This window comes from Aulonocara sp. 'chitande type north' Nkhata Bay, linkage group LG7 (assembly GCF_057382095.1).
Source record: "Aulonocara sp. 'chitande type north' Nkhata Bay isolate Kocher_YH1m ecotype deep benthic linkage group LG7, A_spYH_male_GT1.1, whole genome shotgun sequence".
NCBI lineage: Eukaryota > Metazoa > Chordata > Actinopteri > Cichliformes > Cichlidae > Aulonocara > Aulonocara sp. 'chitande type north' Nkhata Bay.
Genome location: NC_141350.1, coordinates 63918392 through 63945474, shown reverse-complemented (window position 1 = coordinate 63945474; position 27083 = coordinate 63918392). Strand labels below are relative to the sequence as shown.

The 27083-nt window shown below is 42.6% G+C and overlaps 1 protein-coding gene across 1 annotated transcript in view; it reads left to right on the top strand.

The window, feature by feature from the left end:
• tead1a (TEA domain family member 1a) overlaps window positions 1-27083 on the top strand; it is a 50226-nt gene that overhangs the window by 12228 nt on the left and 10915 nt on the right. The window contains exons 2-9 of the mRNA XM_086301918.1: window positions 8209-8674; window positions 14990-15054; window positions 18040-18102; window positions 20845-20976; window positions 21186-21235; window positions 22632-22693; window positions 24906-25033; window positions 26755-26928. Coding sequence (XP_086158044.1) covers window positions 8470-8674; window positions 14990-15054; window positions 18040-18102; window positions 20845-20976; window positions 21186-21235; window positions 22632-22693; window positions 24906-25033; window positions 26755-26928 — 879 coding nt within the window. The 5' untranslated portion in view covers window positions 8209-8469. The remainder of the gene's footprint in view (window positions 1-8208; window positions 8675-14989; window positions 15055-18039; window positions 18103-20844; window positions 20977-21185; window positions 21236-22631; window positions 22694-24905; window positions 25034-26754; window positions 26929-27083) is intronic.

Below are 27083 nucleotides of genomic sequence, written 5' to 3'. Positions count from 1 at the left end.
TTCAAAGGTTTAATTTACTAGAGTAGTAGATATGTGCAAGCATTAGTAAGAGAAAATAGAACTACATTTTTCTCTTTTTCAGAATTGTTCCTATAGTGATGACCAGGGTGGAAGTCAGGGACGGACGGCACATCAGCTCGGCCCAGAATCACACATTTAAATACATTCTGACTGCTTGAATAACATGAGGTGTACTTGAATGATTTTTACCTTGGGACCTCTGTAGTGGAGGCTATTAACATAGGAAGATGAATGAAGCACCCCCGAGTCTGCTTAGATATTGAATGCTTTAGTCACACTTGCATACTTGTAAAGAATGAATATTGTGCCATATGGTCCTTGAAGTAAAATAGCAATATTAAAATAAGCAGAGTACAAGAAATGTCATCCCTGATGGTGAATAATTCTCTTTGGGCCATATGGGCTACAACATTAAAACATGGCTAAACATTATAAAGTGGAACAATGTTTGCTTTGAGGATTATGGGAAAATCCTCTTTTTATAAAAACCGGTGTGTGTGTGTGTGTGTGTGTGTGTGTGTGTGTGTGTGTGTGTGTGTGTGTGTGTGTGTGTGTGTGTGTGTGTGTGTGCAAATGTTGGAAGCAGTTGAAACAGATGCCGTTGAGTGGTCCAACAGAAGAATGAGTGAAAGGAACTGCCTAGGCTGGGATAAAACATTCAACTTGTATAGCAACACGACCTCCTGCTGATGCACACATACAAGCACAATTACACACACAAACAGGTTTCTTCTGATAATGCAGACAATCGCACGCCAGTAAAAGCTTCCATCTTCATTATAACCTCCATAAACGTTGCATATTTGCAAACACACGCATGTAGCAGGCCTGTGGAAGAGCTGTGAGAATCAAGTGAAAGTGGAAGAAAGGCGACACACGGGGAAAACATGAGAGTCCGAGGCAGCTGCAGGATTGTGGCTGTATGCCCCGTGTGTGTTCTCCTGAGGGCTGGCACTGACACTATGAAGCCTGCTGTCCTGGCTCGAGTGGCCCGGGCCTGCCTGGTGACAGAGAGACACGCAGGGAGGGGGGGGGGTGCCCGGGGTGCAGAAGAGTCGCCCAGTAGTCAGAGTTGATTGTTGTGTGACTAATGTCTCTCTCCAGCGTCCATCTGCTACTGGGCCCCTTTCATGGCTCACATGAGCCTAACTGTAGTTCTTATTCTTTAACCTCTCCTCTTCATCAAAACCTTCGTCCACACAAACATCAATGTTAATATCAAACTACTGGATTCCCTGAGATACAGTGGCTGTATTTAGGAAGATTAAGAATCTCAAATGGGTTATTTATTGTGACAAATATAACAAAGTTTTTACAGTGAAAAAGATTTTTTTCCCTTTCTGCAATTTCTGAGCAAGTTTATATTTTAGTCCGAGATAATGGATGCACAGTGATGAAACCAGAAGTTCTTCACGGAGCTTTACACCAAGTTCGAGGTCAGTTTGCAGCCGAGAACCAAACCCAGAGAACCTTTCATGTAGAGATTAAATTATCCTCTAAATACAAATACTTAGAATTTTACTTTTAAAAGACTTAAAGTTGGGGTGTGCCATTGTTACTTACACACTGTGCCGTCTTACATGGAACTTACAAATCTCACAGGCCTTATTCACCACTGCACGGTCTATGTTTGGCTTTTAATGGCTGGCTTTGTCCTTCTGTAGACTCACATTTCTTATATTCTTATTTAGAGGCTATTCTTGGTCTACTTACTGACCTACAGCACATTCTTCTCCTTCTTACCCATAAAGCCCACACCGAACTTTGAAAATAGACTTTCTGATTTGCAGATCTCTCTGGTGCAAAATCATGTAAATCTCACATCTCGGTAAATAAATATAAAGTTATTTTTACTGACTTTGACACAGTTGCTTCATTCTGCAAATGATATGAACAGTGCTGCATCTGTTGGGCATGTTGGCAGTATAATGTTAGCTTTGTTGTTCTACCTGGCGGCTATTACGTATTCGTGTTTAATACCACGTAATCCCTACACACCGGGATATACTTTGCATAATTTTCTCATGTATTCCACCACAGTAGATGATGCAATCTCATGATGTGGTTGAAGTGCACACTAGTGTTTTTCCCCCCCCCCAACATCAACCAAAGTAAAACATGCATCCATCCAGGACATCATATCATCACCCAGGTTTACCAAAAAGAGGAAACTTCACAAACTGAGGATTCATCACAAAGTGCAAACGTGTCTCCTGAACTGGAAGGCCAGATTAGATTCAGTGAAACCAAGATGGCAGGAGGACACAAGTCTAGAAAAGGCTTGGAGTGGCTCATGATCTGAAGCATTTGTTTATGATTGTGGTTTGTTAAACTACAGTTGAGCCCCGTGTACAAAAACGGCTTGCGAGGACTTGCGAAGATGGAAAAATTTGGAGAATCTCATATCGTTTCAGCCTTTATGCCATTTTAACCAGTTAACAGCTGGTGGATGAAGCTCCAGTTTATGCAAACGTGATCTTGTCAGTTTGGGGTTTTTTTGCCTTATGCAAAAATTCCTCTCATTAGAACATTTGCATGGTTTCTTTATGCTGATGAGTGTACCGTAATGGAGTAATTCGTGTGAGATCGGAACCACAGTCTGTCTTCCTGTAATGCTGACGAGTACAAGCTTTTAGCAATAATTTAAGTACATTTTTACTTGAATGGGTATTTACACTATGAACCCCAAGAATGAGGTTCACAGACCTCATGTGCAGAGAAGTGAAATATAGCAAGTATTTATTCAGGCTGAGCTTGGTATTTAAAGCCTGTTGCACAGTGATAAAAGTGGTAGTGTTGAGTGTTTAGATGCAATAGAGGTTATAAATGTAGCTGTGAGAATTAAAACGCCTTTGAATTTAAGCGTAGGTGGTCTATTGTCATCACTTCAGCATAGGGTCTTTAAAGAGGTCAAATGTTTTCTGAAGAGCTCTCCAGAAAAATGCAGAAATATTTTCAGATGAAGAAGAAATTCCACATTTCTGTAACACGTCTTAAACCTACTGGTTTGAGAGCTTCATCTCCAGTCTTTTTTTTCCTGGGTGAATCTTTGAATGCAGGAATGCTTTTATGCTGAAATATTATTTAAACTTTCCTTTTTAACCAAGGTTATGGGGAACAAAGAGCTCAGTGACTACACGGAGGTAGCAGACGCTGATACATTTTATTAGGGTGTCAGAATGGGGCGAAACAGTTTGAATACGCTGCTTAGAGATTGTAATGATATTTGATTACTGACAGCTCTGAAGCACCTTTATTTTATTTTATTTTTGATCTCCTGTCCTAAGCAATGGGTCGGTCTTCTGATTATTTATTTTTGTAAAGAAGATATTTCAGTTTGACCATTGGAAGTTAATCCTCTGCTAACAGTTCACCTGTGGAGTCCTTCAGGTCTCTGTTCATGCCGCAAATCTCAGAAAGTTCAGTTTTCTATGTGTGTGACTAAAGGCAGACACGTGAACACCCCATAGCTCACGGTCGGTTCACTAGTGGATGTACACTCAACAAAAATATAAACGCAACACTTTTGTTTTTGCTCCCATTCCCCATGGGATGGACGTGGAGACCTAAAATTCATTCCAGATACACAATATAACCATCCCTCCCAAACAGCGGTCACAAATCAGTCCAAATGTGTGGTAGTGGGCACATCTGCTATATTGAGATAATCCATCCCACCTCACAGGTGTGCCACATCAGGATGCTGATCTGACATCATGAGTAGTGCACAGGTGTACCTCAGACCGCCCACAACAAAAGGCCACCCTGGAATGTGCAGTTTTGTCTCACAGCAAAATGCCACAGATGCCACAAGCAATGAGGGAGCGTGCAATTGGCATGCTGACAGCAGGAATGTCAACCAGATCTGTCGCCCGTGCATTGAATGTTCATTTCTCAACCATAAGCCGTCTCCACAGGCGTTTCAGAGAATATGGCAGCACATCCAACCGGCCTCACAACCGCAGACCTCGTGTAACCAGCCCAGGACCTCCACATCCAGCAGGTTCACCTCCAAGATCGTCTGAGACCAGCCACCCAGACAGCTGCTGGAACAATTGGTTTGCACAACCAAACAATTTCTGCACCAACTGTCAGAAACCGTCTCAGGGACGCTCAACTGCATGCCCGTTGTCCTCATCGGGGTCTTGACCTGACTCCAGCTCGTCGCCGTAACAGACTTGTGTGGGCAAATGCTCACATTCGATGGCGTCTGGCACGTTGGAGAGGTGTGCGCTTCACGGATGAATCATGGTTCACATTGTTCAGGGCAGATGGCAGCTGAGAATGTCCCAGTTCTTGCATGGCCAGCATACTCACCGGACACGTCACCCATTGAGCATGTTCGGGATGTGCTTGACCGGCGTATACAACAGCGTGTACCAGTTCCCACGAATATCCAACAACCTCGCACAGCCATTGAAGTGGAGTGGACCAACATTCCACAGGCCACAATTGACAATCTGATAGACTCCATGCGACGATGTGTTGCACTGCATGAGGCAAATGGTGGTCACACCAGATACTGACCGGTTCTGGGTCCCCAGACCCCCAATAGCGCAAAAAACTGCACATTCCAGGGTGGCCTTTTGTTGTGGGCAGTCTGAGGTACACCTGTGCACTACTCATGATGTCAGATCAGCATCCTGATGTGGCACACCTGTGAGGTGGGATGGATTATCTCAATATAGCAGATGTGCCCACTACCACACATTTGGACTGATTTGTGACCACTGTTTGGGAGGGATGGTTATATTGTGTATCTGGAATGAATTTTAGGTCTCTACGTCCATCCCATGGGGAATGGGAGCAGTAACAAAGGTGTTGCGTTTATTATTATTATTATTATTATTATATTTTTGTTGAGTGTATGAGTGCTTAGGCGACCCACTAAGGCGCCGTGTCATACATCAGCTGTTGTCTTCACCTCCTGTTGGTGTTTGTAAATTTCACCTGATACTCATTTTGCATCGCTAATGGTTATTTCGACTGTGCTAAACTTCACTGAGATTCCACAATCTCTGGTCACCACGTTGCTGCTTGTCTCTTCCTTTTTCTAAGCCCCTTTACGGTCCTTTCTTGTAAGAACTATAAAAGAACACAAATAAGAGAATCCAGGTTTCATCTTAAATAAGAAAGTTAATTTTGTCTTTTGTCTTTAATTTTGTGTTTCCTTTTTCTTTGCAATGGCACAAATAACGCTTTTTAAACTTATAAAATCTACTAAATGAATCCATATAAGAGACTCAGCCAAATGTGCTTCATTACTTAAATCCTGCACAGAACAGAATTCTTGTTAAGAAAATCCTCTCGTCTTGTCCTGAATTGGGTAAGATGAGCAAGATGGATGGAAAATGCTAACAGCTCCTCAAAGGTCAGTTGATTTATACATGTTTTTATTAGTTCTTTAGTTTTAAAGATAAAGTAATTTTAGCTGAAAATGTAGCATTAAAATTTAAAATGCACGTCCACTGGTTACTCTTCTAAGAAGTATTTTTCGGACTGTATATTTCCGCTGTGTTCATTTTGACAGTACATTTTGATTTGCGTTTTTGTAGTCTTTTGACTAAAATGCTCTTTAGTTTCAGTCAAATTTAAGTTGTCTAAACTTATGAAGTTTAAAAATTTGAAGTCTTTCAATTGATTAAAATACAAAATGTTTTTAATGGTGAGAGTTGCTCCACACAGTTTATAAAATGTCTTACTTCCCTTGACTTTAAATGCAGAATGTGTCCACATGTTTACTCTCTTCTCTTCCTTCAAATCGTTGACATTTTGTAGCGTAATCAGTTCTGATTGGATCTCGTCTCTCCAGAATATTTCCATCTCGTTTTTATTTATCGACAAAAAGTCATCATAGTTTTTTAACTTGGCTATTATGTTGTTTTTGTGAGGAAACAAAGAGTCACTGATGAAAATTATGACGAAAAGTAAGAAAAGTCAACAAAGTTCATGCTGGTTTTGTGCTGTGCTGTGGGTTCATTCTCTAAACAGCTGTGAGATGCAGCTGGAATTGACCTTAATCAGTAGTAGAAATCAAAACTAGTCATTTTATCTTCTATTTATTATAAAATATTGCTCAGTGATGCTTTAGACCTTGATTTTAATAGGCTGCCAATGTCAGTGACTGACTCTGATGGGCTTTAAAAAGCACTTTACAAACAAAAATGAGTCTAGTGTAATATTGTGCTATCACCTTCTGTTAGCTACCATATAGAAGCAACATATTTAAGCGTAAAGGTTGAAGGTTGACAACAAATTAACAAGAACTGACTTATTTAAAGAATGTTGCCATTGACGTATCAGTGAAATGACTGTAACGTGAAACTAGACGATCACAGCGTCTGTATTCTGACTTCAGCACGAAAAGTCTCCCAGAGACACCGAAACTTGTAAGAAATCCAGCTGCTGCTGCTCATTGGTGCGGGCTGCTGGATGAATGAATCTTTGTTTGAATGGGGAAAACTGCTGGAGAGGGATGGGCGGGAAGAGGCGGGGAAGAAAGCCACGATGGGAAGTTGGAGAGGAAACGGAAACGAGGGTGAACAGAATGAGCATGAAGAGAGAACCTGGGGACAAACTCTAGTAAAACCAGCAGATCCCTTTCATTACACATGTCTGTAATTCTCTGCCAGCGGATGTTTTCTTGTGGATTCGCAGCGTTTTCCTCCAGGTGTTAAAAAGCCTCAAGCTGAACGCTGGTGTGCAGACGGGGTTAAAATGTGTCCAAAATGTTGCCTGCTGTTTTACATGCTTCAGTTGCATGTGTGCTTATTGTCAAATATAATTGTGTTAAGTATAGACACACACACACACACATATCTACTTCACACTGCAGGCTTGTTCGGGCTGTGGCAAGGGGACAGTGCATGGGAAGTGTGAACAGTAGAAGACCAGACAAAATGACATGTGTTCGCCCAAGGGGCTGGCACAGTAATTGTGTGTGTGTGCGTGTGTGTGCGTGTGTGTGTGTGTGTGCATATGGTGGTGGTGTTTGAGTGTGGTGTGTACTGCGCCAACCCTGCTGTTTACCATGGGGGATTTTAGAAGAATTGTAGGCAGCTGGCAAGCCCCTTCAGTTTGTCTTTTTTCCCCTCCCTGAGTCTGTCGCTGTGTGTAGTAGTAGCCTGCCCCTCACACGCTTGCACTCCTTACGTGCATGGATTTGATGTACCACAACGGTTTTAACAAAATAGGCAATTTCCTTCATGAAAGGAAGCAATACTTTACCTCTTGCAGCTGGAATACAGGCTTGCTACATGTTGATCGGTACTTAAAGCTACATTAAAAAATATTTTCCTGGTTTAAAAAAAAAAATCTGACTTAATATCAGTGTGAATCACAAAGCAGGCTGCAGAGAGAGAAGAATGGCACCCCTCCATTATGTTTGTCCCATTTTCTGAAATGAAATTCTGGGATGTGGTGATCACACCTGCACAATGCAAGCTGAAAAGCAAAATTTAGCAGTGAAATCCGTATTTGTCTCCTGAACATGACCGAGAAGCTCATTGGATGCAAGTCGCTGGGTGATCAGTTGATCCTTTCCTCTGGGCTTGGGGGTGTAATTGTATCAAAACTTTGACTCTAGTTTCTTTTGTCCTTTTCTTGCTCTTTTTTGTGTTAGTTTTTTGATAAAACATAGGCACAGCCACAGTAAGACTGCTCGCTGGAAAAGCGAGGCACCCTTATGAAGCCTCGAGCTGATTTTGTTTTTGCTGTCGCCGTCTTGGTGCTTTGGAATCGGACATGACAAGCGAGAGGCGCATCTGTCTGTGGAACAGAACTCAATGTTTTATTCAAGAGTTTGATCGCAGTGAACACTCTCCTGATCGCTTTCACAGAATAAAGGATCAGAGGGACGTTTTTCCAGAGACTTCTATACAATCGGGAGTCTTTTTGGAACCAGAGGAATCGGCCCCTGCTGGTCAGTGTTGGCTTCAGTTTCCAGACCCTAAAGCTGCATCCGTCGTTTACAGTCAGTGGTTATAAGCAGACCCCTACTGTACCAAACAGTAAAATTATTCGCAGTTTCAATATTAAAAGGTTTTTCAATAGCGTGCCACTTTGTCTTGGCTTATACGTGAGCTTGTGTTGCTGCAGTAAAATTTAATTTGCATATATGGGAAGAATCAAGTTTGAATATTAATGACTAATACGATACTTTTCTTTGTTATTCCTCTTTTCTTGTAGAGCTCTGAGGTTGGATTTTGGAGCGGCTCACTCACTTTTCTACAGTTCACTAGTCCTTAAATTTTTATTACTGGTAGTTACCATTTGGAGCTACCGTCAGTTTCTAGTTGGCCACAGCTGGCCGTTGTTACTGGGAGTTAATTATTACCATTATAGTTCATTTTAGCTTCAGTTTATCACTAGACTTTTAATTACTTTATCAACTTGGCATCAAGGCATTTGCACTGAGTACACATCAGCTAGTTACCGTTAGCTGCCAGTATGGAGCGCAGTAGCTGGAGTGGCAGTGAGAGTCCAGGGGAGGACATGGACAGACTGAGTGATTCTGGAGGGGACAAGACCATGGATGGGGATCCCGAGGGAGTTTGGAGCCCGGACATCGAGCAGAGCTTCCAGGAGGCCCTGGCCATCTATCCGCCCTGTGGAAGGAGGAAGATTATACTGTCGGATGAAGGGAAGATGTACGGTGAGTGATGGGAAATCAGGGCTGGGTATAAATCAGCACAAGTTACTGACACTTGAAAAACTGAAAAAGGTCTTTTTCTCATATCAGTGTAGATAAACAATGAAAAACAGTTTTACTCCTCGCTTAATAAATGTTCCTATTGCTTTGGACTGCGAATTACAGGAGCTGTTGTGAAAGTGCGATGCACCCCGTGTGCTTTGTTTTGGTTTCTTCACGAAGGCGCAAACAAGCAGAGGTCACTTCTTTGTGTTGTTCTACAACCGTGGGCCATATTTAATAAGTGTGAATAAATTTGATAGTTCGTCACTAATTCACACGGTATATGTGGTAGAATGTGATATAAACGCACCGAGCGACTGGCCGAGCTGTTGAAATGTTCGCTGTTGTGTCAGACGGTGCGAATAACGACATAGACGGCTGTGGCGGAGGCTTGTCGCGCAGGGCAAAGTGTCAGAGATGCAGGGGGAGGAAAGAGCCGTAAAAGAGAGGAAATAGAAGCAGGCTATAGGTGCGCAGTGTGTGTGAGCGTGGGACTAAGAGAGAGTACTTATATGTGTGTGTGTGTGTGTGTGAACTAATAGAGTGATGAACAGATGGTTCTCTGGCTGCCACCAGCTGCGTCCCCCCCTCCCTTTCACCCTGTTGTTTTTCTTTTTTCCTCTCTTTCGTCGTATCGCTCTCTAGTGAATACTTCTTGAGTTTTGGGAATCGAGAGAAAATCAAAATCAGTATCCTAAATATGAGATAGTTATTTCCTCTATCATCTAGGTTAAAGGTCCCACACAGACTAGAACGCTAAATATGAGCCCCGAAAGAGGGCGGCCATATTTGTTTGTCCCATTAGTGAGGTCAGGTCCTGTTCATGGGTGATCTGGCTTACAGTCTGTGTACCAGTGCGTCTCTAGGGTGTTTGGTTAGGTTAAGGTCAGGACTCTTTAAAGCACCTTAAAGTTATACTTTTAAAAACTTGTGAATTGTCCCAACGTCACAGTTTCCTTCGGAATTTTTGCAATTTTAGCGAATCGTCTTCTTTTTTTAGCTTCATGTTGTTGTTTTGCTTCAGCTGTCCTTTTCTTTGAACCCCAGAGACACAATAAGAAGAGTTTCTAAGCCTGTAAAGCAAACTTATGTAACATTAATGCTATGATAATCTATGAGGAACATGATCTACTATAATTAGATGTCTTAAACCAACAGTACTAATGTTCTGTGTGCTGGTATAACTCAGTGGTTGAGCAGGTGACTTATTTGCTAAAAGGCTTCTGGGTTCGAGTCCGCCCTGGGCCATTTCCTGTGTGTTGTTCCCCTTGCTCTCTCTCTGCTGTTCTACTGTGCTGTCCAAAATAAAGGTGAAAATAAAATTAATACATTTTCTGATGCCACGTGTGTTGTTATGGAGGGCTATGGAACAAAAATAATCTCGCTGCATTATTTGGCTGAGTTGTGATGCAAAAAAAGCCAGCCAGCTGCATGTTCTTTCACATCCCCTGGTCATTCATGGATGCACTGCTGCTGTTCTCTGAATAGAGCAGAAACAGAGAGAGGTGTACCCAAAAAACCCTAAACGCTACGGACATGCACAGATTGGAAGCAGCAGCGCTCTCCTGTCGCGTTGATGCTAAACCTCGCGATCGACCTCCTTTGTGTTCCCGATCAGTTGCCGATCAATCAGACTCATTCTGTTCTCTGCCTTGGTGGCATGTTCGGTTGTTTACCTTGTTGACTCTGTGTGCAGGTTGTTGACACGTTTATCATGGTGACCTAATCGAGTTAGATGGTGTCTGTTTTCAGAGGCAGAGCAGGAAAGGCGAAATGGCAAGAAGGGATGAGCAGCATTTGGCCACAGAGACCAGGGGTTTTAATCATTGCCTACAACATCTGTGCAAAGCGGAATTATAAAACAGTATCTCGTTTATTGTAATTTTTAGCCAATGGAGCTTGCAGGATTGAATAGGCTCTTATTTTATTTCATGCCTGGTGTGTAATCTGGCTCTTGAGGCTTTGTTGAGTTTGTTTTGTTTTTTAATGATTTTTCTGCTTTTTTTCCTGCTTGCACAGAAGCAAAATACAAGCTTAGTTATTAAAGGCAAACTTAAGCATCTTTAAGGGTAGATTCGCTTTCGTTGACATTACATTAAGGCACACTGAGTGGCTGGTAAGTTGTCTTACAGTACAGAGGAGAAACGAGTAATACCTGATAGGCAGGGGACTACTGCGGTTCTAGAAACACCCCCCACAGGGTGGAGGAAAATGGAGTGAAACGTAAAAGAAGAAGAAACGGGTACAAAAAGTGCCGGGATAAACTTAGTGGATGAGAAGCTTAGAAACATCATAATGTGGGTGCATATAACAGGGAATGAAAAGGCGAATAATGGCTCTATTATCCTTGGGAAAGATGCATCAAAAGTACAATGTAATGACCAGTGTCTTTGTCTCCTACATATCCTATAGATCTACTGACTAATACACAGAACGGCATCTGTCTCTTCAGCGGCGAGCATGCTCAAACCAGCTATGTCACAGGGGGCTTTACTTATCGAGAATAACAGTGGAAGAAGTATAGACTGTGACACATGTTGGCAAAAGTTTTCCAGTCACATGGTGTCATACACACCTACATTTTCTTCATTGTAAAAATGTAATCGTCTTAAACTGGAGGTTGCATCCTTCATTGGGGCTGAATGGTTTTGGTTCTTTCCAGTCGACATACCAACAAGGTTGCAAAATCAACTTCAGCGAAACCAGTTACTCGACTTATATGACTCATTTTGAAGATACTCTTCATCTTCCCCTAAGACAAAGGGCTAGCTACCCTTCTGCCTTTGTCTGTTCATTTCGAAATCCTTTAGATGGCGAGGAATTGAATCCTCACGTGCCCGATGCGTGACTGTATTTTTTAAATGTTTCTTCCTGTGTGTGCGTTACTGTACCCCGCCGATGTATCTATATTGTTTTTTACCTTCTTAGGGGCTGTAACCTACCCAAGTTTGTTTTCCAGTAATAATAAAATACAAATCATAAGACTCACTAAATTTCAGGCTCACTGCCGCCTACTTTATGTGACGTTATTAAGAGAAAAGTTCCTCAAATCGCCGCTTTTTTCAGCTACATTTGTCTTTATTTCTAATAAATCACATAAAAGTAAAGAAATTTCTTTTTAAAGGATAATTCAGTAGAAAACAAATTTACTCTTAAGCCAGTGTCTGGTCAGATTAGTGTGGTTTTCACTATGTGATCAGCAGTGCTGACAAGCTTTAAGCACAACACCCAGATCTTATCACCTTATGGTGAACATGTGCGTGAGCACGCGTCTGCATTAGCATTTATTTAAGCCCTGTTTGGCAAATGGAAATCTGGTAGCCTTCGCTCTCCTTTTAGCTGTCTCCACAAACACTTTTAAAAGGAAATATCTGTTTTTTTAAGCTGCTAAATGCTCTCCAGCTAGTCCGTGACTTCAGCCGTCAAAGCTGACGTGTGCTGCTGCGAGTAACAGGATTTATGAGACCGAAGGAAAAGAAAGAGACGCAAAAACAAAGCAAAGAGGAACCGCCGAGTCCTGCGATCATTCCCCCACAAATAACGAGTCATCTTAGACCACTGTAATACGGAAAAAACATTTTTAGTCCACGTTTAATTTCAGTGTGCACTGTAACTAAATTGGAATAAACTGGTATTAATACTGAAATTTTGGAGTGGTTTCAGAATGAAAGGAGAAAATGAATATTAAAGGCTTTATTTGTTGTCAGAGTTGAGGGTTTAAGTCTTTTACTGGTTCTATCCTCACAGCTTCTTCTTGTTGCATGTTTTAATCATCACATTATTCCGTTCCCTGACACCGGCAACAAATATCATACTATTATCAGCACTTTGAAAAACAATATTTACACGGTGCTGGGAACACTCAGTCAACACTTCTTGGTTCCTTTGAAACAAGTCGGATACCGTGATGCGCTACATATTACGGTCGTCCAACATTAGAGTAAGTCGATGTTACCAAATCTCTGCAGGTGGCATCACCTGGCAGTAAAAGATTAACAGGATTTGGTTACTCTTTAAAAGAACTGGCAGCTTGTTTGTAATAAATGAAAGATTAACTTCAGTCTGCACCAACCAGGATTTCAGGGATTGTGCCTTGGAGGACAAAGGGAAGAGCCTCAAATGAGTGCAAATGCAAATCCTAAAGGTTTAGCACTTTAAAAACTGCTTTTTGGATGTAACGAACAGAAACTCCCACAAAGCTGCTGCGAATCCAGGCTCTAGGCCAGTGTTTGGCCCCTGTGGTCTCTGAGGTCTGTCCAGGGTACACAACAATACACACCACTCAACTCCAGCCTTGTTAGCGAGCGCGGTCAGCGAGGCCTTGACCTTATTCTGAAAGGGGTTTTGAGCTATTCTATGAAGCAGCTGAAGCTCTTAATCACCCCACTAAGAGAGCGACGGCGTAACAGTAATGTACTGCGGCTAGCGGACAGGAAAGAAAAGGCGCATTTCTAACCACACAAACTGCAGGAAGCGTCTGATTTAGCTTCTCCTTCTCACTCGTTCTGCCTCGTACCACCTCGTATTCACTTTTGTATTGTAACCCTGTGTCGTCGTAGCATTACGTCACCAACCCGGCTCTTGTTTCCTGTGTTTTCTGGAACTTTTTTCGTGTTCTCAAATCAGCTCTAAATGGTTCAGAATCACATAACAAACATGTAATTTCATTACTTTTCTTTCTTCCCAGTTTGTCGTCTCCATTAATATCGGCTTGCACGCGGTGGCCTCAGCCTAGAGATAGGGAGCTGGGGGGAGCACGGGGGTTGCTTCTGTTCGTCACGGTTAATGACCATCTGACTTTGGCCTTGAAGTCTTTCACTGGGCGAGTAGAGAGAGATGGAGACAGAGAGTGGAAGAGGGAGGGAGGGAGCAGACGGGAAGCCCATTCACTACAAGAGGGACAGAGGAGGGGGGAAAAGGAACAGCCAGAACACAGGATGGATGGATGGCCGAATGAAGGGAGGGAAGAAAGTGTGTTTGTGTGTGCGTGCGTGTGTGTGTGCTGGAGAGTTTTTGAAAGAGAGGGAGGGTGAGAGTGAGGGATGTGTGCCGCAGGGTTAGTGAAGGATGATAATTCACCGTTAAGCCTCCTAGAAAGACCAGCTGGCCCCTCTGGAGTCAGATGTCAGCCTCCACAGCCAGGACTACTCAGTGTGTGTGTGTTTCTGTGCACGCGTTCACAGCACGCACTCATGTTTGCGTATACATCTATGTGTACTGTGTGTGTGTGTGTGCGTCTGCGTGCTGTCGTCAGTCACAGCTTTTGACTGCTCGAAGGAAAACACCTGCATGGTGAGCTGTAGATTTTATCAGTCTAAGCTCCATATCTCAGTGAGAGTGGGACTGCTCAGAAGGTACACACACACACAGACACACACACGCATGCACACACACCATCTGCTAGTTAGTTAGGGCTATTGTTGCAAGCCATTTGGGTAGTGTGTAGAGGTTTGGCTTTGTGCTGATCTTGACCATCAGTTGGCCAGCTGGCCCGACTTTGGTTTTCCACTTGGTTGCAACAGAGAACAGATCGGGAGCGAAACCAAACCAAACCAAACTGAACCGCATTTGCTTGTTAGCAAATAAAATTACAGTCAAATTACATAATTTCCTGAAATCTGTAAAATGGTCTGTCGTCCTTAATTCCTAAGGACTGTAAAGCTGTAATATAGCCAGGCGGAGCAGGCCTAAGTTAATATGTGCAAACGACCCCTCCCCTCCCCTTCGCAGTTTCTCTGGATGTAAAAGTTGTGTTTTTCTGCTTTGTTTCTCACTGCCTCCCTCTCCCTGGCTAATCTATACTAGCCAGGTCATGCTGAGTCTGCTGTGCTCCCCATTGAATGGGTTGAATTATTCAGCATCGTAAGCGTGCGTGCGTGTGTGTGTGTCTTTATGTGTGCGTGTATGTGTGCACGCGTAAACACGGGTACAGCTGGCCTGCTGGCTCCTTTAATCAGGGGACGGCCGGTCCGCATGAATGCCTGTATTGTTGGGTCATGTGTATTCAGGGCCGTGGCGTGTGTGATTTTATGTGCATGTGTGTATGTGTGGACGGCTCAACAGGGGTATCGGTGATTACAGCGTTTCTATGTGAAACTGCACGTCAACCAGGCCGCTGGGTCAACAGCTCTAAATCAGCCACTAAGTTGTTTGTCAGGGTCATATGATTTCTGCGTGCGATTGTCCGCGTAAACGAAAGACCGGTCAAATGGGGTTTAACATGCATGTGGGCATGCATAATGTTTCATTACTATGTTCTGTGTCTTGTGCCTCCAGGTCGAAACGAGCTGATAGCCAGATACATCAAACTCCGAACGGGGAAGACGCGAACAAGGAAACAGGTAATAATGGGAGTGCGCTTTAAATCTAGTCATGCCGCCTACAGTATGGATCGCCACGTATCCCATTATACAAAGAGTAGCTTGGAAAAAAAAAAAGATCTCCAACTGTCGGAAAAAAGCACAGAGATTTAAAGAATATTGTTTCCCCGATTAGCTGTTGATTCAGCAGTGCAAAAAAAGCCCATTCAGGTGCAGCTACAGTCAGCTATACTCAGTGTTGGGGAGGAATAGTTTTCTATACGAGATCGCTGCAAAAAGTGCAGCCTTACCTAATGTCCACCTACTGTTACTCATTTATATTAAGATTTAAACATCTAGTTGGTGTTGGTATGGCGAATAACCTTCAGTAATAGTAATAAATCACATTCATGTAGTTGTAAGAAGCATGATAATATATTAAGTAATCCAAAGTATTCAGAATACGTTAATCTCATTGGGTAACGTAACGGAATACGTTATAAAATACATTTTGGGGCATGTGCTCTGTAATCTGTAGTGGAATACATTTTAAAAGTAACCTTCCCAACACTGGCCACGCTGGTTACTGATCCTGATTTTACTTGTATCATTGTTACCTCGAGGTAAAGATGCGTGTGCTTAGTAAAGCTCCGGTAAGTGTGATAGTGCAGCTGGAGCTGTAAGCCAACATGCGCAAGCTAACCTCTGATGTAACTACAGTGGGGCAAAAAAGTATTTAGTCAGCCACCGATTGTGCAAGTTCCCCCACTTAAAATGATGACAGAGGTCAGTAATTTGCACCAGAGGTACACTTCAACTGTGAGAGACAGAATGTGAAAAAAAAATCCATGAATCCACATGGTAGGATTTGTAAAGAATTTATTCGTAAATCAGGGTGGAAAATAAGTATTTGGTCACCTCAAACAAGGAAAATCTCTGGCTCTCACAGACCTGTAACGTCTTCTGTAAGAAGCTTTTCTGTCCCCCACTCGTTACCTGTATGAATGGCACCTGTTTGAACTCATCATCTGTATAAAAGACACCTGTCCACAGCCTCAAACAGTCAGACTCCAAACTCCGCCATGGCCAAGACCAAAGAGCTTTCGAAGGACACCAGGAAAAGTATTTTAGACCTGCACCAGACTGGGAAGAGTGAATCTACAACAGGCAAGCAGCTTGGTGTGAAAAAATCAACTGTGGGAGCAATCATCAGAAAATGGAAGACATACAAGACCACTGATAATCTCCCTCGATCTGGGGCTCCACGCAAGATCTCATCCCGTGGGGTCAAAATGATCATGAGAACGGTGAGCAAAGATCCCAGAACCACACGGGGGGACCTGGTGAATGACCTGCAGAGAGCTGGGACCAAAGTAACAAAGGTCACCATCAGTAACACACTACAACGGCAGGGAATCAAATCCCGCAGTGCCAGACGTGTTCCGCTGCTGAAGCCAGTGCATGTCCAGGCCCGTCTGAAGTTTGCCAGAGAGCACATGGATGATACAGCAGAGGATTGGGAGAATGTCATGTGGTCAGACGAAACCAAAGTAGAACTTTTTGGTATAAACTCAACTCGTCGTGTTTGGAGGAAGAAGAATACAGAGTAGCATCCCAAGAACACCATACCTACTGTGAAGCATGGGGGTGGAAACATCATGCTATGGGGCTGTTTTTCTGCCAAGGGGACAGGACGACTGATCCGTGTTAAGGACAGAATGAATGGGGCCATGTATCGTGAGATTTTGAGCCAAAACCTCCTTCCATCAGTGAGAACTTTGAAGATGAAACGAGGCTGGGTCTTCCAACATGACAATGATCCAAAACACACCGCCCGGGCAACAAAGGAGTGGCTCCGTAAGAAGCATTTGAAAGTCCTGGAGTGGCCTAGCCAGTCTCCAGACCTCAACCCCATAGAAAATCTGTGGCGGGAGTTGAAAGTCCGTGTTGCTCGGTGACAGCCCCAAAACATCACTGCTCTCGAGAAGATCTGCATGGAGGAATGGGCCAAAATACCAGCTACTGTGTGTGCAAACCTGGTAAAGACCTATAGTAAATGTTTGACCTCTGTTATTGCCAACAAAGGTTATGTTACAAAGTATTGAGTTGTATTTTTGTTATTGACCAAATACTTATTTTCCACCCTGATTTACAGATAAATTCTTTACAAATCCTACCATGTGGATTCATGGATTTTTTTTTCACATTCTGTCTCTCACAGTTGAAGTGTACCTCTGGTGCAAATTACTGACCTCTGTCATCATTTTAGGTGGGGGAACTTGCACAATCGGTGGCTGACTAAATACTTTTTTGCCCCACTGTATAACTGTAGTTTTACTGACGACCAACCATCCTTTTATATTATATACACGTGCATTTTGGACCTCATATTGTTGACTATGGTTATGTTCCATTGATGGATTTTAATTGGAGTATATGTGTATTATGTCATATTGTGTGCCATATATAATGTGTTTATTCTGCAGTTTCATTTCATTTTAACATAACGGTCGTCCAGTCAAATAAACTGTGTTGGAAAGTGTTGTGTTTGTTGTCACAACAACCAAATGTGACATCTTCTCTGTGCTACTAGAAAGGAAACCAGGAACGTATTTTCCGACTAACTGCCTAGCAGCTGCGCTACTGTTACAAGTTGAGCAATGATATAAATACAGGAGAATGATAGATTATACCACCCGTCTGTTGAGAAACACTAACTGGGTGTCTGGATTTTTATTTATTTTTTAATTATTGCATGTCAGTGAAGTGTAATCTTTGTATCTGAGCTCTTGGCCCGTGTTCCCAGGTGTCATTTTGCTTGCTCAAAAGATGTGCATAGATGGGTCTATTCACTGTTGTCAGGGGAGGTAGGTGTGTGTCTGTGTGTGCGTGTGTGTGTGCACCCTTCCAGTGTAGCAACAGTCCTTTCATAACCATGGCAACTCACTGTTTGGTTCTTCCTCCTCTCCTTCCTACCCTTCAACCCCTCCTTCACTTCGTCCTCTCCTCTCGTCTCCTCTCCCCCAGGTATCCAGTCACATCCAAGTATTGGCCCGAAGAAAATCCAGGGAATTTCAGTCCAAGCTAAAGGTAAGAGACCGCACAGAAACGTTTCCAGAAAAATCCTCTGCTGCTCAGGAAGTGTTGCTGTTTTTTCTTTTCCAGTTTGTTTGCTATAAACACAGATGATTAGTGAGGATTTGCTGTGATGACTACAGTGGATGAACAGAGTGAAAACAGCATCATCCACACAACTGCAAACAGATTTTTCTACGTTAACATTAAGAAATGGAATGAAAGAAAAATCACTTTTTAAAATTTGGAGTCTCTGAAGCTGTCCTGAAGAAGCAGTGGGAATCTGTAGCTGGCTGCTTTGCTCTTTGCTTGTTAATGTGACGCTATAGCTGGGAGGACGCCTGTCACGTTGACACCAGTTTCCTAGGTGTATAATTAGGTCTGTTTAGGTTTTTCACTCTCTCATGTTTCCTCCTCTTCCTGTCATTCTCTTGTATCCATACATTATTTTGTCCTTGTCCTCTTACTCTCTCTCTCTTTGAGTCTGCTAATCTCGTGTCCTTAGTATCTTGTCCTTCTTCACCCCTCTTTCCTTTTCTTCCTCACAGTTGGTTGTAATTAACTTTATGTAAAGCAACAAGGGAGCGCTTGTTTTCCGAGAAGAGCAGTCGGAATGAGAACAATTGTTTGCTTTCATAAAAGAAACAACAGATGGTTAATTGAAGTTTATAATAAAGGTTATTCAAACTCATATAGATCCTTTTGTTGATGATACACTATATGTTTAGGAAAAATTGTGCATGTCTCTAGTGTTGCTTTCTGATTTATTTATTTATTTTTTACCCCCCTTAACAATTTTCTAATTGGTTACACATCTAATGACAAAAAGCTTCTAGTGGGGTATAAGTGACGATTGAGAGCAAGTACTTCTTTATGTGTCTATACATTCATTTCAGTTCTTGAATATTATACCTTTTAACCCACAAATAAGTTGGTAATTGTCAACAAAGGAGGTGGAAAGACCTCTTTAACCGTAGACAATCTTACATGAGATCACGCCACTGATGATGCTCGCGAGTTCTTGGGCCGTACACGTTTTATAACAGACAAACGTGTATGTGTGAGTGCTAATTTCGTCACCACGTGGCTTTCTTGAAGAGCTGCACGCATCTCTTACGTGACTGTAACGTGTGACGTGATTAACTGTGTATATGGATGGCTCTTATGGCCAAAAGGTTGTATGACAGTCTTTGGAGTAAAATGAAGGCTTGATCAGATGATTAGGTCACAGAGCCCGTCACTAATCCATTAAAATGAATTGACCTGTAGCCCCTGAAGGTTTTAACAGCACCTAGAAGCCACCTGTGAGATTGATTAGGACAGAAATGGCAGGAAATGGGTTGCAAAGTAGTTTGTAGGGCAGGCAGCAACTGTATGCAGGTATCATTACACATGCAAGATTTCCCAATTGGTTGTGAAGATGGTTATCAGCTTAGGCGTCAGCGTACGTGGGCAGGGATTGAGATCGACTGAGCTACCGGTACTGCTGGCTGAGCTTGATCTTTTGTTCTGCCAAAACCAATGCTCCGGTGAGTTTCGGTGGAGTTTGTCCTCTTTGCCACCCTCTGTGCGTAACACTTGACCATTTAGAAAACCGAAATATTGTAGAAAAGTGGGAAGAATGGGGAAAGTGTGAGCTCAGTGTAGATCACATCCCAGACCATGAGACCATTCAAGATACAAGATCATCAGATAGTGTGTCTGCTGTCCGAGTAACATTTGCTGCTTCGCAGATTTAATACATTTTCTGATCATCTATTAAAAATCAAACTACGTATGCGACTCTTTGTGTGGATTTCACAATACTTCCTCATTCAACAGGAACAGGATCATTGGTGATTTTGAAGGAATGAGTTGAGGTCAAGGTGGTTATCATACCCATATGGCTCCTGGTATTTAATATGAAAATCCAGCATGATTCCCATTTCAGTGCCTCCTATAATGTTATTACCTCCCCTAGGAGGAGAGATTTCTCTCAGTGCCAATTAACTTGAGTGAAGCAGCCAATTAGTGATTCTCCAGCTATGGCAGTGGCTCTAATTCCATTTCTTTCAGCTGTTTCATGAGTTTCATGCTGCCTTTTTGTTCACGTTATAAATAAGCCCACACCATCAAGCTTATAAATCTGCTATATGTTATCGTTTGCCCCGAGGCAGCAGCTCTGATCAGCAATGTTCACCGCGCCGTCTGAAGCACATTCAGCTCTGCTGTACACTTTGTCCTCGCCGCTCACCACTCATGTCGCCATGATTTTCCCTCGAGGCCACAAGCAACATCACCACACCCAAATGACATGCACAAAAAGACAAAGCCCTGTCCCCTGAATCGCTCTGAAACGTCACAGGGACAGTTTTTTACAAAGCAAGAGATTTAGATACGAAAGAATGTAGTCTGACCCTGATAAGGGTGTAAAAGAAGCTCCTGTAATTGTTCGCTTGGAGCTACACGGTGTTTTGTTGGCAAATGAGCTGCTCCATGTTGGGCAGTTTACTTAAATTGCTGTACGTTAATTTGTGCAATCAAAAAGTAGCAGGAAAGTGGCAGCCTGATCACATCCAGTCACACAGGGACAGTGTTTTCCCCTCAAGCTTTAATATTTAAGATTCCATTATTCAAGACAATTCAGATTCTTCTTCTCAATTTCATGAATTTTCCGGCTTTTTATGACTCACTGCTGATCTGCACAAGCTGCACGGTAATGACAATGTTCAGAGGAATGACGATGTTAATGAGTGTGTGGTGTTTGTTTACATGCAGGACCAGAATGCCAAGGAGAAAGCTCTGCAGAGCATCTCCTCCATGTCCTCTGCTCAGATCGTCTCAGCCACGGCCATACACAGCAAGCTGCTGCCTGGGATAGTCCGTGCCAGCTTCCCTGCTAATGCACAGGTAATACTTGCGCACACACGTGCATACATACATGCATACATACACAGATGTGCTGTATTTATTCTCTGTGAATAAATACAGGGAGTAGGGGATGAATAGAAATAAAGCAATCTGAAGTGGCAGTGCACAAAAAACATGCAGAGATTGCATTGCATGCATGGTTTGCATTCTCAGTCCAGTGTATTAATGTGCATGTGTGTACTTTCCAGCTGTGGCAGGGGATGATTCCTGGAGGACAGTCCAGCTCCACCGCAGAAGAGTGAGTCGCAGTCACCTTACACGTTCTCATCCAACTTTACATGTTTTCTCTTTTGTCCATGCTTGCACAACTGCAAACTATCATGCATATTATGCCCTTTTGTAGTAAAATGAAATAACAGCGACTGGTCTGCAGGTGTGGGATAGGATTTGAGAAATAACTTGAGATCAATTCACGACTTTATGGAAAGATTGCGATGATTTGAAAGTAAAATCTGTCGATAAAGTTAAGAATTCACAAGCAAACACTTGGGAGATTTTCGTTTTTAAGTCAAGGAACTTGATAAGCTGTCAGTTCTCCCAAATCAGCGTATTGTTTTCTTCTAAATAGGCCCAATTTACAGCACCGTGAAGCCGGGATGCTTCTGATAGTATGCTCAATGTGGTTACAGGTCATTCTAAAATCACGGGTAATTTCTTATGGCTTAATCCGATTGCCAAGAAGGCTAAAATTTGATTAGTTCATCCACTGGAGGCATAACACATGTCAAGCACCGGCAGCAGCACTGGTGTGAAGAGGTTGTTACACCTTTGCAAAGTAACACAATATAGTTCGTTGACCAAGAGAAAAAAATACCTATTTTTCCCCCCAAAAATCTATGAGATGTCTTCTAAATTTGTAAGTTTTTAAATCTTAAACTGCTCTGTAATTTCCATTTTCACCGACAGTGGCCATACTAACCACTAACTGTACTAAACACAGTGAAACATGCACTTTGTTTCATTTAAGTGAACTTGTAAACCCTCACATCAGGAGTTTTTCACTCCTCTGACTGTAGACATTATTACTGAGTACTCGCTATGTTTTTGAAATGTCAGAGAGGGTTCATCCCATTTACTACTAAGTGCTTTTTGAAATATGACAAGCCAGAACTCAAACACACAAAGATTTCTCAGTGTTGTCAGTCTGGATTTGGCTTAAAGTTATTGATGCATTTTTTGCAGCACACAGAATCATAACAAGAGTCTCGCAGACACATCCAGATGCATGCAATCAGAATAAATGAATGGATGTTTAAACAAGGTGGCAATTCAGAAGTCATAAATCTGATTAGTTTGCAGGAGTGACACGTGGAATCTTCCAATTCCTTAGAAAATAACGGTACATTTGATTTCCAACATGGTTAAGCTGGTTTCTTGGCCTAGTTTCTGTTCACATGGCTAGCTGCACCAAGTTCAAACCCCCTTTTCATTTCATCACCTGCTGCTCTTACGTGCCCGTGAGATGATGATAATGGTTGGAAATAGGGCTGGTATAGCTTTTACTGAACTCGGAGCTGCTCTTGATCTCTGTGCTTCTACTACTGTTCATACAAGACGCACAGCAGACTTCCTCGCTGTATAATGTAAGTACAGTGACAATGCTTCCTTTCTGCTTCTGTCTCTGTTTCTCTCAGCATCAAGCCTTTCTCTCAGCAAGCCTACTCTGTGCAGACAGCAGGGACCACCACGATCTCAGGTGAGACGGACCACAGCGCAATTATCTTCTTTTTTTTAAAGCGGACTCGCAGTCCTGTCTCCTGCCATTTAGACCGCTGCCTCACTACAGGATGGTTTTTGAATCTGTCTGAACACCTGGGTCTCCAGCACTCCCGCTTTTGTATCGTGAAGAGGTCGTGAGAGGGAAAAGGTGTCGATCTGACTTTTCTTACGTCATCTGTACTAAAAGTTTGTGTTGCTTTTTCTAGAAGCAGCTTTGAAAATATCAGGTGGAAAGTGCAATTTCTGGGAAAATTGCACTTTGATTGCTTGGCATAGCTTTTGCAGCTTGCGTGCAGCTGCTGAGCCTGTCTGTTTACTGCCTGAAAATGCTAGTAATTTTAATCTTGGAGCCATATACCCTTTAATACAAGGAGTAGCAGGATAGCAAGCAGCGCTCATTTGGTCCTGTCAACTTAAAAACTCTGTGTAACCTCAGAAAACCATTATCAATAATGACCTCCATTGCCGCTGAGTGAACTCCAGTGTTGAGGACATTAGTGTGCAGCTCGTGCTCACACATTGACTATTACTGCAAAAAGTCAACTTATACATCTGCCATTAAACAGCTGGCAAGCTATCCAGATAGAAATATCCCTCGGATATGATTTTGCTGCCGATAATGTTAGCAAGAAAGACAACTATACCCAGTGACGTGTCCATAATGTAGTGCTGCTCACACCGAAGTTGGTTCCTCTTGTTACAACCTTTATCCAGAGGAGCTGCTTTGAGTCTACAGTCTGGAATCTACATCAGACGACATTATTAGTTCGACTGGCTGCATCAAAGAATAGATCCAATTTTGTGATGATACGAGCCAGGCCTGTATGCTACTTTGAGACCAAGCCTGGGATACCTAGTGACCTAAAAGAAATGGTAAATGGACTGTACTTGTTTTCTATTCAATTTAAGCTCTTGGTGTTTTTCTACTCCAAGCCTCATTCACACACACATTCACAAAAGTGCTTTTTCTTTGCCTAACTGAAAAAAATGATGCATCAGGAGAACTCGGGGTTCAGTATCTCGCCCGAGGATACTTGACATACAGGTGTCAGAGGAGCCAGGGATCGAACCACTTTTCCAATTAGTAGACAAACCACTCTACCTCCTGAGCCGCAGCCATCCACAAAAACTGCTTAGTATAAAGAAGAAACACTTTAAGGTGACAGGGAAGAAGTGAACTCCCAGAGGAGAGTGAGAGTCCACGTAAGGGTGAAGCTGGAGGCCACACGCGACCACAAGAGATATGTGGCGAGGAATGAACAACGTCACTGAGGTTAAGATGACAGACAAGCAGCGCACAGCCAGTTTCTTCAGCAAGTTTCGGTTTAGCGTGGCCTCTGTTCACCATCGCTACATGATGGTACCAACTGAGAAAGTTGGAGGTGGTCTCATTTTTAATATTTTTATTAAATATATTACCTAATTTTTATATTACGATCCTGTCAAACAATGAAAAACTAATGAAATGACAAAAGTTAGTTTTATTGGCTGACCTGTTGATTGCACACACCTTGTTAGCTTTGCTGTTTCAGAGTGGAAAACAACCTCAGCTGCGTGGCCTGTCCTCTCAAATGTGGAACAGGGCACCCAAACTAACGAGTTCCTTAGTGCGTGCTTGACTTGAAAAAGTTAAAATTTGACAGTTTGTCAGAAAATTAGGTAACCACGGCCACTGGAAATGCCCCAAAACATCTCTAATCTTTTATCCACTCATGACAAATCAGAAAAAGACTGAGCCAGAACTGAGCCAGCCACATGACTGACCACAGATGAGGTCAACAAAAGTTACGTTTCATGAATTTAAGAAGGCGCCGCGTCACTTGGCTCACCCGGCACTGTTGAGCTTCCTCTCTTCAGATTGGATGATGGGGTGTGCTAGTTACAATAGCATGAAACTAAGTGACGAGAGTGGCGAGGTTTTTGAAAATGGAGCGAGTGAGTTTTGAGGCAGCAACCGGGGGTCTCGCTGTGGCCCCTGCATTGTTACCCCTTTACATATACTGTTGTTAACCGCTTTTTAGTGCCTCGCCTTTACCTCAGCCGGCTTTTGTCCTCGGGCCTCCAGTAATGGCTTAAAGTTTTACACGTTTACATTACTGCTAAGCCCGTTAAAAAGCACGATTGAACATGTTGCAGTGGTGAAGTGGGATTAAATGGTGTGTGTGTGTGTGTGTGTGTGTGTGTTCAAGGCTATGAACCTCCCAGTGCAGCCCAAACGCACCGAGAGCCGGCATGGCAGGGTCGCTCCATCGGCACCACCAAACTACGACTGGTGGAGTTTTCATCTTTCCTGGAGACACAGAGGGACCAGGAGGCAGTGAGTTACTCTGCACACATGCACACATATCCAGCACCAGACTACAATAAGCACTCCCTATTGTCCCATAAACAGAGATGACAGATAACCCCACAGCAGAGAACAGCGTTAAAGCCCTTTGTGTGTCGCCTAGTATGAATAACCTTTGTAAAGCTTTATCTCTCTGTCTGCTCAGTCTATCTGTCATCCTGCCACGCTGCGTACTCACTGCCATTTTTCTACCTTGGGCTCATAGACAGCTGGCATTCATCTTGTTGCTTTTTGTTTGCTTAGTGGGAAAAAAACTGTTGTACAGTGACTTTGTTGTACAGTGAAATAGATTCTGTTGTCAAACGGCATCATTTACATTAGTGGGAATAAATGGAGTCCTTAAATGTAGATCCATCCCACTGAAGTCACATTTAACATGCAGATTTATCAGTAGGCAAAGACAAAGTTGGGTAAAAATGCAGAAATTATGTATTTTTTTTAACCAACCAGACTAGCAGATCTTTCTATTAAGTTTTTTGCCCTCTGTGATCTGTATAGCTGGCCAATATTGCATTAAACTGTATGATTTATTGTGCTGCAAAGCCAAACAAACTCACACCCTGTCTAAGAAAAGCAGGTCAGAGAACAGCCCAGTAAAGTTGCCGTGGTCCTGTTCTGAAACTGGTCAGTGGGAGTAAGTCAGTAAAGCCTCTATTTGAGCTCAGAAATTTGAAGTTTGCTTTCAACATAAGCGTATTAATCAGCAGCTTACATGGATACTGAGATTACAGTTGAATTATTAGCAGTTTATCCCTCAGTTTAATTTTGTAGTTTTAGCCATAACTTCTAGCAGCTATGCTTGCATTCAGTTTGTTATAATTAATAAAACCTGACTTAAATTTAACGATTAAATGATAACCACACATTTAGGTTCCTAATCTTTTGGACAAAGACAGTTTTTGCAGCTTTGCCTGTGCAGCGACTGCAGCGTTTGACTTTAAATCAAACAACGAAGATCTGACTGAAGTGCTTTCAGCTTTAATTCAGGGGAATTAACACTAAATTTGCATTAACTGTTGAGGAATTACAGCCATTTATACACAATCCTGTTTTCAGAGGCTCAAAGGTATTATGAGGATTTTTTCACTGCTTGGATGAAAGCCATTTGCAGTCTGCCTGAAGTGGAGAACCCATGGACACCATCGAGTGTTTCCTCCCTTGAGATGCTCTGCTAGACCTTTACTGCAGCTTCCTTCAGTGGCGGCTTGTTTGGGTGTTTTCTCTGCCATTAGTTCAGTAATGAACAACATGATCTGCTGGGTTGAGATCACAGCTAGTGATAGAAACATTTCTGAGGGTTTTTTGGGTCCTCGGGGGGAGAGAGTAGCTTGTCTCTTGGTTGCAGAACTTGACAACCTCGATGAACGGTAGCGTCTCAATTCATGCTTAGAGTGTTCTTGACTGTGTTTCATGTCGATAAGTTGTTTTTCTAAACCATGGAGATAACTCGTTGCACTTTCAATGACTTCTGTGGTCTTGTTGGCTTTTGGTTGTGCTGTGATGACGTGCAGTCTTTCTTTTAACAATCCACCAGATTGCTGATCTAACTTTATATTTTTCTGTTTCTCTGTTAGGTTCAAAATTACAGTGAAAAGTTATAGCAGGATCCTTGAAGTAACTTTAGGCGTACCCAGTGTGTTTATCTCCACATTTCTGGCGTCCGTCTGATTCAAATGTTTCTCTCTTCTCAGTACAACAAGCACCTTTTTGTGCACATCAGCCAGAGCAGCCTGAGCTACAGCGATCCGCTGCTGGAGTGTGTGGACATCCGGCAAATCTACGACAAGTTCCCCGAGAAGAAGGGAGGTCTGAAGGAGCTGTTTGATAAGGGCCCACAAAACGCCTTCTACCTGATCAAATTCTGGGTAAGCAGACAAACTTTTAATCAGTTTCCTGTTTACTTGAGTTTTTTTTTCCAGTACCTGTCAAATATCTTAAAAATATTTCTGGACTAAGGTTAATGTTTTTTCCTCCTGAAAATGCTTTGGACGTCACCGAGTAGGGTCAGCAAGAACCGCAT